Below are 13,457 nucleotides of genomic sequence, written 5' to 3' on the forward strand. Positions count from 1 at the left end.
TTATTCTAACTGAATTTCCATTCTTGAGCATTGTTGCTATTTATTTTACTCATTTTTCTTTCAAAGGAAGAAAAAAAAAAAAATCCCTGTTAGCGGTAGCTGGATCAATACTAAGAAATTCTTTGTTGGATAAAATAAGAACGATCATTAACCTTGCTGCTTATGAATTAAATGCAAACTTCACTTTTCTACTTGTCTTTCCCACAGCATCCCCAGAAAACTTCCCTCATTTTGTTCAGCAATTAAAACCCAGCACAACCACCCAAACAAACGCTGTTACTAAAAACCTTTAAGCTCTCTTCCCACTGCATGGGTGGGAAAAAAAGGAGGAGGTATTTCGTGATATGGTTCAGGTATTTTGGTGACAGGGGCTCTTCAGCCTGTTTACTTAGGCGTGGATTTGAGGCTGGATTATGTATATTATTTATAGATCCGATCTCTCTGGGAGCATCACGTGAACAAAGTTCACGGTCGTGCCAGCGGCTCCGCACCAGTCGATGTGTGGGCTCTTCGTGGCCAAGATCAGGCCCTGCCTTCTCCATGCAACTGGCTGCAGGATCAGCCGTAACAGCCCAGTTATCAGCTTGGAAACTATTGATAGCAGGCTCTGGTCTCCATTTAAGGGCTTGATCCATCGCTTCCAAGAATTTGTTTTAACTGCCACCATTACTCTCTGAATTGTGATTGGGGGCCATGTCTGTGCAGTCAAAAAAGACTTTATCTACCGCATCGAGTGTGATGCTTTACTTTTGAATGTCCGAGAATGCTAACTTTACTGTAGGTTATATTAATTTTACTTCCAGGAAGAATTCAATTTTTATTTTCAGTTCAGCTCTTTCCCCCCCCCCCAAATGCACTTTCCCTGATGGCCTCTATTTTGCTTTTCTTTTCCCAGAGCAGAGGAAATTTATTAGGATTTCCTCTGTGCTCGTAGGACTTGGCTGTTAAATCGTGATTGCTGTGTAGAATTTTGCTCGTACTGTTATTCTGCTGCCTTCTCTCCATCCTGCAAATGGCTTCTTGCTAAGGAAAAGTTCTAATAGTCTTATTCATCTCTTGAAGTCATATTGTTAATAAATGTCATCTGAAATCTCAATACCGGTTACCCTTCGGGGAAAAGAATACTTTACTGAAACATAGTGCCTTCCAGTTCCAAGCATGGAGTACAATTTCTGATTGAGCTGCTGCTGGTTTCCACACGGGAGGGAGCTCCACCGTCCTCCGGTGTGTACCAGCTGCTGCAGACAAGGGCCAGTGCTGCTGTGCAGCCTCTGCTCAGTCCCGTCCCTCCAGCTCTATAAAAGTTGCTAATTTTACTGAGCTATAGTCAAGCCAGAAACACACCAGAGTCAGCAGTGCTCTAGAATATGTTTTAGACATGGAAAAGAAAATGATGAAATGATGAAAAGGGTTTGTCCATACCCTTTTGTAAATAAGAAAAAATGTCCGAAGTCAAAGGCACGGGAATAGGAGCCCTGGTGTCTGGGATTTTCCCCTCGCCAACACCGCAATTCAAAAGGTCTTTCAAATAACAAAGGAGTTTCAGACCGTGAACCACCTACAAGCGTGTGCCTAGCATAAATGCGGGCAAAATACAGGGGCAGAATCTGCTCCCTTCTTCACATTGTCTTTATTAGCAGCCTCATTTAATTGGACTTCTTTCAGATTAGGATACCACTGAGGTAAAAATTTAATGCCATCTGCCAAAACGTTTTTGGAAATTGTTGACATTTCTGAAAATATAATTCACGCTGCGGGGCAGGGTCCACTTCAGTCTCCTTTTGCTGATGAGAAGTATGATGTTAAACATTAACGTATGTCTTATTTGTGCAGACTGACAGGTAGTTCTAAGAGAATTTTTGTTATATTTTCTGATTTTTCCAGGCTCGATTGTATGAGATGAGCGCTTAGCTTTTGCAGACTGTGATCTCAAAAGAAGGTTTATAACTGCATGCAAAATGTGTGTGCAAATTTGTTCCTAACTTGCAGTTAACTTTATCTCAACTGAGCTCTGAAATTAAGTAGCTGTGTTCACAAATGGCTGTAATTAGTTAGCTGCCTACTTACTTACTAATTTGTTCACACAGCTAAAGTAACCTGCCTGCAGAGAAATGTATGCACAACTCTGGGAGAACAGGAGTGAGAGGTGCTTCTCATCTTGACTTTGCGCTTCTGCGTCTGCTCTGTGCCAAACAGGTCCTTAGATATTCAAGTGAGAGAATTGGAACGGGAAAATGGGGTTTTCCCAGGCCAGACTTAAAAGGTGCCCGCACCTGCAGACAAGGAAATAGGAAAGTCAACTTTTGAAAAATCTGATTCAGCTTATACCTTGTCTTGCTGATCAGTTGGGTCTTTGATGTTACTTTCCTTTTTTTCTGTTTCTTCATCTGAGTTTTGGCTATTTTCTTGTTTTTCCTTTTTTTGCCCACTCTAGAGACACTTGATGTCATTGTCCGCAATGAAATGAAATTAAAACAACTTGTCTGAAATCATTATAATGTTTTTAATCTCTGACAAATGAGTGATCTTTCAAAATTGTCAGCAGTTTCAAATTTCAATCTAAATTCATGTGCATGATACAAATATGTTTGCTGTTATTTGTGCAGTGTTAAAAGGCTACTCAGCAGCATGAGGTACAGAAGGGTTTTTAAGCACGAGATGTTGAAATAGTGTGGAATTATTTATACATTTGTATTTATTTACAAAATATTGTGGCATATTCCTGTTTTCATACAGCTTTGTTTTGCAAGAGTCCCCCAGACAGGTGTTCCTATGCATTGCCATAAATCTTTTAATCTGCAGATCCAATTTCTACGAAAGGGACAAAGTTGTGCTGCAAGTATTTGCTTTATTTCTTGTTTCTTTTCCTTGCTTACAGCAAGTGGTACTTCTCAGCTTGACTCTTCCATCTGTCTTTGTTGGTGTCACTGAATAAGAGGATATTCATGCATTCCTAGAAAACAGTAAAATTTCTTTTTGTCCCTTGTCTGACCAATGGGATATTGTTTAAAATTTGAGTCTGGCCTTCTGAATTTTAGGGAGTATTGTATTTGTTGCTAGCTAAGAGGACTTTTGGCTGCTTTATGGCTTCTCAAAGACTTTGCTGAGTTCTGCAGTCTTAATGCTTCACCCTCAGTTTGCCACATCGACTGAAAAACAGTCCCAGCTCACATTAGCCTGCAGAAAGGCTTGCTGTTCAGTACAGAGTGGGTTTTGATGCTTTTTATTCCTCCTCTTAGTTTCCTGTTGCTTCTTTAATTTCTTTTGTCTGTTAGTGTCCAGATTTATGGCCAGCATTCGTTAGTGCGTGGAGCTGAGGTGCTGTGTGAGCTGTCTGTATCCCAGGCCTCTTCCTCTACAGAATGGGAGGCAGCAAGATGTGCTGGCGTTCACAGCTCCAAACCAGACCAGCACCTTTCCCAGCTGGGTTTGAAAGGTAGAAAAGCTGCACCCAGGTAGAGATGGCTCTGGACAAGAAGTTAATGAAGGCTGCTGGTGGTTAATGGTTGATGTGGGACATATTTGTTGCAAAGCTGTTATAGGCACAAAAAAAATGTTGTATTGAAAGGGTTCTAAAAATCATATGCTCAATAACTATTGGCACTGTGTTGTTGTTTGGATGGAAATCTGTTTAGCCAATTCTGCTTCTGGGAGCACCCTGTCATTTCTACCAGTCCCTGAAGAGGGCTTAGGTTTCACCATGAGACTATTTCAATGGGACCAGGTGGTGCAGGAAAGATCTTCTCTTGAAGCCACCAGCAGCACCAAACCAGTCACCTTTTCAATAATCTTGAAATACATGGGAGTACTAAGCTAAGGTACCTGCTCACTCTTCCAATCCTTTCAGCACACATCAAAAAAAGAGACTAATACTAGACAGAGGTGTCTAATCAAAACATTACCAGAAGCTGCCATTTGGCAGCACCACGAGGTGGTACCTGGCAACATTAATCCTCGAAGAGCAGTCAGTTAAAGTCCTATCAGTGATCTAGTTGTCTGAGTGATTGGCTTTGAGGAGGGCTGCTTCCCTCCTGGCTGCATAACGGGGAATCAATGGCAGCGTGCACAGGGTCGGGGTGTCATGCCCAAACGCAAGCTGCAAATACACGCACAGGAGGTCGGTGCCCTGGGAGACTCCTCCAGGTTTAGACGCTGCCTTTCAACCAGGCTGCAGTTCTTTCCCCCTCCTCCTTTTGAAAATAGAGGACGTTGCAATGTTTCGTTGCTTTCCCTTTGGCTTTGTAGCTGCTTAAAAAGTTGCCTGGGAAGACAAGCATGTGTGTGTGCGGAGGGGGCAATTCCAAGAGGAGGGTCTCTAGTAATGAGGCGTCGTATCTGCCCAGCTAGGTGAGAGCTGGGCAGGTTTGTTATGACATAACTCTTCGGGGGGGTTGGGGAAAAGACTGTGGCGGGGGGGGAGAACTGGCGTCTGCAGCACCCCGTCAGTGATATCAGACACAGGATCTGGCAGCTTTGGGGTAAGCTACCACCTCTCTACTCCACCACTCAGAGCATCCTGGATCTCCAGCTCGAAGGGGAGAGCGAGCCAGCAGCGGCAATCATGGCAACGTCAAATGGTTTTATTTCTTCATGACCTCTCTCTTCTCCTCTCTCATCAATAATTCACCCGAGGGCTTTTTTTTCCCCCACCCCCCCTCCTTCTCACTCTCTTTTTTGATGTGGGGAGAGGGGAGAAAAGGGGGCACCGGAAAGTGTTTATTTTGTCGGGCAGCTTTTTGCGGCGTGTCTTAAAAGAGCTCGCGAAAGGACCCGGGTAAAGAAAGAAAGGGAAAAAAAAAAAAAAAAGGCACAAAGTGGTGGCGGGGGGGAGGAGGAGAAGAGAAGAAGGAGAGGAAAAAAGAGACAGAGGGAAGAAGCCGGAGGAAAGACGACTTTCAGCGCGGCGCTGCCGGGAGGTGCGGGTGTGTGTGCGCGTGTGTGTGTGTGTCTGCGCGGGGGGAGCGGCTGCCGCTGCTGCCGGCGGTGCCTCCCGCTGGTGCGCGGCGCGGTGGCCGGAGCGGGGCGCGGAGCGGCGGCGCGGGCGGCCGCGGGTGCCGACCATGGGCTGGCGGCTGCTGCCCGCCGTCCTGCTGGCCCTGGCGCTGGGCCGCCCCGCGGCGCGGGCGCAGAACGACACGGAGCCCATCGTCCTGGAGGGCAAGTGCCTGGTGGTCTGCGACTCCAACCCGGCCACCGACGCCAAGGGCTCGTCCTCCTCCCCGCTGGGTATCTCCGTGCGGGCGGCCAACTCCAAGGTCGCCTTCTCGGCCGTGAGGAGCACCAACCACGAGCCCTCCGAGATGAGCAACAAGACGCGGATCATCTACTTCGACCAGGTAAGCGGCGGGGCCGGGGAGGGATCCCCGCGGCGCCGGGGGGGGATCCCCGCGGGGCCGGGGTGCCCGTGTCCCCCCGCCGGGACGCGGCCGGGCGCGATCAACAGGTGCCGCCGCCGCCCGCTCGCCCCGAGGGGGCCCCTCCGCGCCCCCGCTTCGCCCATTTTCTTAATTCCGGCAAAAAGTTGGGGTGCAGGGGGCGGCTGCCTGCGGGGAGCCCCCGCACCCCAAAGCTGGAGAAGCGGAGGGGCCGGGCAGGTCGCAGCTGGAGGCTCGGGGGGAGCCGGGGACGGCCACCCCCGCGGAGGGCATGTCACGCCCCGCAGTAGTTTCCCACTTGCCCCCCGGGGATGGGGCCGACGGCGGGGGAGGGCGGAGCGGAGCGCAGCGCAGCGCAGCGCGGTGGGGGGCGGCCGCCCGTGCGGGGCAGCCGCCGTCGGGGCCGCGGGGGCCGTGCGCCGCCGGCCCCTCCGCGCAGCTCCCGGGGGGGGGGCCGCCAGCTCCGGCCTCGCCAGCCTCCGCGGTGGATGGGTCCGAGTAAGTTATTAGGGAGAAGCGGAGCCCAGCGGCGCTGCGCGGGTCCCCGAGCGGCCTCCGCGGGTCTGCGCCGCGGGCGGGGGGGGGGGCGCCGGGAGAGGCGGGGGCAGCGGCCGGGGCCGTGCGAGCATCCGAGAGGCGGCCCTCGCTGAGCACCGGGCGAGGAGATGGCCCGGGAGGCTTGGGGATAGGGTTTTCTCAGGTGCAAGCAGTCTACGTAGATTTTTGGACGGCTTGTGCAGCCTTTGAGAGGGGAAAGAAGAAGGAATTTTAAGGAAAAATCATTTAACTTTTCTGTAATAATCACAGGTTCAGCCCCTCTCATCTCAGTCACTAATACTAACGTACGGATGCCAGCACACGTTTCATGTACCAGCTCCTGTCCTAGGGCAAGTCCAAGGTAGTTGAGGCTGACGGTTATTTTGCTTCCTATATCATATCGTAATGAACAGTAAATTGTTGTGACAACTGGAGCCAGATATGTCATGTAGCGTAATGCTAGCAACGTAAATTACCCTAACTTCATGGACATTCCTAGTGGCTTTCTAGGGCTGTGCCTGGCTTAAAGAAGCCTGAAAATATCAATTAAAAACCACGCATAACTAAGTGGAAAGAAAGAAAAATTTAGTCTTTAAAGAAGATATTTAGCATATGGACGATGCATTCATTTATTACGTTCCCCTCTGTTACTTGTCTCTGTTTAATCAAACCCAAATTATTATTAGTGCTTACAAAAACAAATAAAGCAGCAAAGGCTCACAGCCAGTTTTTGCTCAGATATGCCAGGTATTTCAGTAACTCACTCTGACTATAAACCGGTGAATGAATTACATCATTCACGTACATCCTTCCTCACACCTTGGGACTTTCAGGAAGACGGTGTTGACTTGACCATTGCTTTTTAGCCAAATGCAGTATGCCACTCCCTGAATTGGTGTTCTGATGTCATTTTTGGGGAATGATGAACAAAAATGCCTTTTCTTAATCTCCTCTAAACATGTATAGAAGAACGGTCTTGAAGGTATGATATAGTAGCAAAGTAAGAAATATTTTCTACCCTAGTTTATTTATAGTAAAGTTGTACTATAAATATAACTAAATATCCACTTTATGAGTAGTATTCCAACTTAATGGAGAGAACAGTGAATAAAATGGCATAGATGTAGATTAAAAAATTTCCATGGGTGAACGTTTTCTCAAGTTAATAGTCTGTATTTTTTATTTAGCACGGAATACCTGTACTAATTCCCATGCTGTATTTTTTTGTTTGTAGATCCTAGTAAACGTGGGCAATTTTTTCACGTTGGAGTCTGTCTTTGTAGCACCAAGAAAAGGAATTTACAGTTTCAGTTTTCACGTAATTAAAGTCTATCAGAGTCAAACAATTCAGGTATGTTGATCAAGTATGATTATAAAATCTTTTACTTAAATTGTTTATTTTAAATAAGATCTTGACTGAACACAAGAGTATTTAACACACTTTGAAGGAAAAATAGCTTCATTTAAAGCAACCTGTGGCGTAGAGTTCCTAGCAGTAGAGTGAATACATTTAAACTGAACAGCTGTAATGAGGCAGGATCCTCACCTCAGATAAATTGCCATAGCTTCACTTCTATACCATAAGAACTGAATATCTGGGGTGATATAAAGTATTAAATAGAATGAATCATCCAAGAGTAAAACAGAGCTCTCAATTTCACTTAATTGCATAAATACTATTGAAGAGTCATATTTTGCTACAGGTTAAACTCACTGCCTTGAACACAGGAGTTCTGGGGATACGTACCAGATTTGATTATTTTTGTAACATTTTGTGACCTGGCTGACAGCTCCTGATGCCAGGTATCTGTTTATGACACCAGTCTGCTGCGGACCAAGGTTAGTTAAGGTGGTCTGCTTGTTCTGTACTACACTGAAATGTTATACCTCTACAGGGATGTCTTCTAGGGAACCTTTATAGCAGTTTAAACTTTTTTTCACCATATCATACATAAAATGTGTCATATATTAAAAAAAAAAAGGAGTGATTCTGCGCTTTCTTCTGAAGCATAATAGCAGCTGAACTACTCAATTAAATATCAGTACGTACTAGCTTAGGGGAAAAGCCTCTAAGTTCCTGAACATCCCCTCGCTGAGCCAACAGTAAATTCCTTAAAGTACATTCCTTAATCTTCATGTCAGGTCATGCAATTTCTGTGACATAAATACTGGTTTTCTAGATCTGGAATAACATCTGTGGCTTCCCTTGTTTCCACCCATGAGACCACTAGATTCACACAAGTATTTGATGCTTTTCCATTCATCTGTCTTGCTCCTGAATATGGTTTTCAGCGTGCAAGGCTGAGATGAAAGAAATAGATTTCTGCAGGACTGTTCAGCCATATCTTTGTGGTAGCTCTGGCTTTGGGTTGCCGGTAAAGCTCCTGAGAAAAGTGTAAGTGTAAATGGTAGAGATGGCAGAGGAAGCTGGTGCAAGACACATTCACATACCTGGTGAAATTCGCCTTCAGTTTACAACAGGAAATCATGGTTCCACTCAGGTCAGTGACAAAAGTCTTAGACGAAATATTGACCTAATGAAAAATCTCTATAATGAGCTTATAAGCTATTTAATATCCTCAAACTTTGTTCTTTTCACTCTCAAAAGCTGAAGGTTGAAATGGCCTAGAATGACTGTATGTCAGCCAGCTTCATTGTATTTAAAAGACATATTGCCAAGAAAGATGTCCAGGCTTGGATTCTGGAAGCCCAGTGCAGACTTTGGTGTCTCACATACCGGGTACTCAAACCTGGGAGTTTGGGGCTTGTAACAGGGAATGTTACAACCTGCCACATGACCTGAAATCTTCCATAGCTCAAGAGTTTCTGAAGTGATGGATGGGTTTGGTTGGCTCCATTTTGGCACAATTAACGTGAGACCATCCGAGGCAAACCTGTGATGTGTCTTCTGCTGTGATTAAAATAACTGTAAGATGATCTGCAGGGGAACCTGACCTAGAGAGATGGTACAGAAGGAATGAGATAAACCAAAAACAAGCAATGGGTAAACTCTTGATGCCCTTTTTTTGCATGTGTGATAACTAGGGGGGAGGACCGAAAGCCATTGCAGTGGAGCAAACCAGCTTGAGTCTCAGCTGCATGCAGGCTTAAACACCACTAAATCACCTGAAGGCTTCCTACATAAGTGATATTACTATGCCCCTGGAACATCTGTTAGTGCCGTTAAATATCATTAAACTGAAATTGGTTCCCTGGGGACATCTGATTAAGTGGATTTCCCAGATAGGCGAATCCCAAATCAGGGCTGGATTCTGCTGCCCTGACTTATGCTGAGCACTAATTTATTCCACGGCGACTCCCATTAAAATTAATGGGAGCATGTGCAAGGTCAGCATACTCGATATGAATAAGCATTTCATAATTTACCCCTCTGTGACTGCATTATAGCTGTTTAAAAAGAAAAAGAAGAAGAAAGCTAATAGTTTGCCATTGGGGAAATGAAAAATGCCTGGCTCTGCCCGTTCCCCCAGCCCCTGCCCATCTTTATTTACAGAGTGTATGTGTGATGTTGCTTTTGGAGCAGAGCCTGTGCTGACTTTCAGAAGTGTTTCATAGAGAAAATGGATTCAGTACCAAAACACAGTGCAGTGGTTCATAAAGCTAAAGGTCTGTTCTAGACTTCAAGGCTAAGCTGCCGTCAGTAATGGAAGGGACATATATTTTGCTCGCAATGAAGTGTAAGCTCCTAGCCTACTGCGGTACCTTTGACATCTCATTAGGTGCCTATATTGCATCTCTGGGTGCTTAAGTTTCTTGAAAATGTCTTCTTTGCTAGCGCGTGTCTAAATAACCTGTGAGGTAGGCAAAGTGAAGCAAACTGAGGTAACAGCTCACGGATCCGTATTACCAGAGAGTTGCAACAATTAATGTGCCCGAGCAACAGATGAAAGCAATGTCGCGTTACCTTTCACACCGGCTGAGCCCGGACCGTGGCAGTCAGTGGACAGTGTCCCACCGACTTCACTCAGCTGCAGGTCAAGCCCATGAAACACAAATGTGCTTGTGCACTCCAAATAAATGTAATTATTAGTTTAAAACAGCAACAACAAAAAAAGCAGTGAAGATTGGGACCTTAGCAGACCTCTTACACTGTAGTTAATATTCAGTGACAGTTCTTGATGTTTTTCTGTTAATTAGAGCTTTTCAGTGGTTTTTCTCTTGTAGGTTAATTTGATGCTAAATGGAAAGCCAGTCATTTCTGCTTTTGCCGGGGACAAGGACGTCACACGTGAAGCTGCCACTAATGGAGTCCTGCTCTATCTAGACAAGGAGGATAAGGTTTACCTGAAATTGGAGAAAGGTAATCTGGTCGGCGGATGGCAGTATTCTACGTTTTCTGGCTTTCTGGTCTTTCCCCTGTAAAGTCAATTTTCCTGTGACATTCATCCAGGTGTGGACTCATCATTGCCTCTGTTACATGAAGATCATTTTATCATCATGGGATTGATGTTTCTTTATTGGTTTTTCATGGGTGAATATGGATTCTCTTTATGGATTTTGGCCCCATCTGAACTACTCAGAAGTTTCACAGAATTTTGTGTGTTTAAATACAATATATTTGGATTGAGACTAAAGCAGACAATAAATATCTATGCTTAATGTTACAGTCTAAAGCTGCCTGCAAGATTTATTCAGATTTCATTTACTGGACTTATTGGATTCATGGGAGAAGCGGATTTTCTTTAATTATGAAAAGACTGGCAACCAGGTCTATAATTTAGGAGAGTTTGAGTTCAGACTTCAATCAAGAGTTAGTGTGTTGCTGCCAAAGAACTGTATATTGATATATTGGTCATACATGTTTTTGTCATTGGGACTTAACTGACATGATCTATTCCATTGTCTTGAGAAAGGTAATTATTATTGATAAGTAGCTGACTTTAATTCTCCTCTGCGTGTAGTGTGTTGGATGGTTCACCCATGTATTTATGCTCTGTCACCGGTCACAATCAAGTCTAGCTTACATAGAGCTAAGAGGTTATGGCTGTGTTTTAGTTGGATATGTAAGGTATTCCTCTTTTCCATGTGCTGTTTTCTAAAGAGAAGAGCAGATATAACCATTAAGAAAAATATTCTTACCAGGGTTAAAGGTGATCATTCAGGCACAACTTTACAAAACAGCTTTGCCCTGCAGGAAATCTCACACTTGTTCTTCAATTTTAATTAACATGATTGATAATAACTGCTTTATTAAAAACCTAAGGGATGCCTTCCTTAGACACAACCACTTTATTAGCTGGAGACGAGATCCCCTTGTTTGTAATTATGTCTATTTTTCAAACCTTCTGTTGTGTTAAAGGTATCATCTGGTTTTGCCTTAACTCCAGAACTGTATATAATTTTAGATCATATGTTTAACAAATATTAAATCCAAATAGCTGGTACCTAACTTGGTGCAATATCTTTTCGGCTTTTTGTACAGGTCATATGAATTCATAAACTTATTTATTATATCATTGTTACATAATAAAGATTAATATATGTTAGCTGAATTTTTGACCTTTGGATTTTGGAAGTCACTTCATGCTATTTTTTTATTGGATATACTTATTATATGCAAAGTGTAAGCTTTTGGGATTCACAGAAACTGTCCTGGGAGGCAGGCAAACTGCCATAATTTAGGCTGGAAGAATCCTAGAGGTAATCAGAATGATCTAGAAATAACCTATGCATTTTATTTAGAAAAACATTTAGGCAGAAATCCTGGTTTCACTGAAGTTAGTGTTAAGAATCACATTGATTCCAAAGGATTTTGGATGAGACCTGTGCTTTAGGTTTTGCCATCAGTGTTAAACTCCAGTGCCATCAAATTGAATATCAATTAAAAATGATTTTCACATGAACTGCTAATGAAACCTTCATCCCTCATGCCCAAAATATACACTGAATTCGATGGACGTTTGTGCCTTGCATATCATGAAGGATACGGTTCTAAATTAAGAAATACTATATACTTGAGAATGTTTCTGGATGGAAGCATATCCAGCAATCTGGGACCTTCTCTGAAAGCCAGTTTAGGCTTGCATTTGCTGTTTGAGGTAATGTGTTTCCAGTTTCTTCACTTGTTAGCCAAGTGCAGTGTATCATATTGCTCTAACCGCTGTAAATGGATGTTTCACTGATTTAAAGTCGAATGCCTGGCTGGTTGATGCTCCTGATAAAAATGTCAGGGAATCAGTGGCACAGAATTGTGCCCAAATTCCTTCTTTTTCTGGACCCAAGATACAGGATTCTTTGGGGAATTTCAGGAGGATAGGTGGGTACATTTGCACCCCTATGAGATAAGTCAGATGAGGAGGTCATTTGTTAGACACAGTATCGTTTCTGTACAGGACACTGCAGTTCGGGAGGAAGTGGAAAGACACGGGAAGAAGGCGAATGATTTACATCGCTGAAAAATATAAAAAAGTTTTCCATTATGACTAATCAAAATGTATCACCACTGCCCCCCCAAAATGTGTGTGTGTATATATGTGTATATCTAAAAAACCCCGGGATTGCAGCACGTAGTATGCATGATATTATAAAAAGATTATTTGTCATAAGAGTTTATTTCAGAGGGGAGCATCAGTATTTTGTATAAAATTGGTAAAAGAAGCTCACCTTACCCATTGATACGTATGTAATGTAAAGGAAACATTGCTCCTACACAGACAGAAGAAAAATGGCATTAAAGGTGTCAGTATACTTTTCAGAATGATCAGATGTATCTAACTTCTTTAGTTTGTAAACATATGATCTTTAAAAGCTGCCTTTAGCATTCAGCTAAAAGCTGTACTATCTTAATATACTGTTGATTTCCGCTTGGCGAAACATTTCTGATTGCTTCAGAGTCATTAACAGTTATTTAAACTTTAACTATAGAGTCTGGGAAGTTATTCAGTTAAGGAGATACGTTTTGATGGAAATGTCCTAAATTTTTCTCCTCAGCCTCTAAAATCAGAATTACTAACTAATTATTTTGCTAGTTAAAGGGGAAAAAAAGGGTTCAGAGAAGTCGCTGTAAAGCAGCTTGTGTTATCCTCACACAATGCTGAGCACTGACTCCACTCAGAGGTGGCCTTTGGAGATGGGCAGTTCTCTTAGCTCACATTTAAACATTTAAATAAGAACGAACCATAGTTTTTAGACTACAATTGGAGCTACTTTCCAGATCTTGAGCTCATTTTCATTGTATTGTCCCGCACTTCAGCTATGTCAGTAGGAGTTTCTCCCAGAAGAGAGAAGATAAGCTAGCCTAGATGGAGCTGGGTCTGGAAACTACCGTTTTTCTTCTTTCTCTTTCCTTGTTCCTTTTCCTTCTGTCTTCCCATGTTACTGCTACAGTAGTGTTCTTGTTCAGAAGCAACAGCTCGGGAGACACTTCAAATTTCAAAGGGTATTTAAGATTAGAGGTTTGATTTTTTTTTTTTTTTAAAGAACTTAAACCTCCATTGAGCTGCACTGTAAAGGTTAGAGCCGAATTTCTGATCCTGTTAATTTGATGATGCTAGTCTTACTGATTTTGGTGAGCGCAGAATTTCC

At 43.6% G+C, this 13,457-nt stretch overlaps 1 protein-coding gene across 1 annotated transcript; it reads left to right on the top strand.

Moving 5' to 3' along the window:
* The first annotated feature begins 5,060 nt into the window (after window positions 1–5,060).
* On the top strand, window positions 5,061–10,381 carry CBLN4 (cerebellin 4 precursor). Its single transcript, XM_076351817.1, has 3 exons — window positions 5,061–5,336; window positions 7,147–7,263; window positions 10,098–10,381. Exons 1-3 carry the CDS (start codon window positions 5,061–5,063, stop codon window positions 10,293–10,295), a joined length of 591 nt encoding a protein of 196 aa, XP_076207932.1. The 3' UTR covers window positions 10,296–10,381.
* The last annotated feature ends 3,076 nt before the right edge of the window (window positions 10,382–13,457 follow it).

This window comes from Aptenodytes patagonicus, chromosome 14 (assembly GCF_965638725.1).
Source record: "Aptenodytes patagonicus chromosome 14, bAptPat1.pri.cur, whole genome shotgun sequence".
Classification (NCBI taxonomy): domain Eukaryota; kingdom Metazoa; phylum Chordata; class Aves; order Sphenisciformes; family Spheniscidae; genus Aptenodytes; species Aptenodytes patagonicus.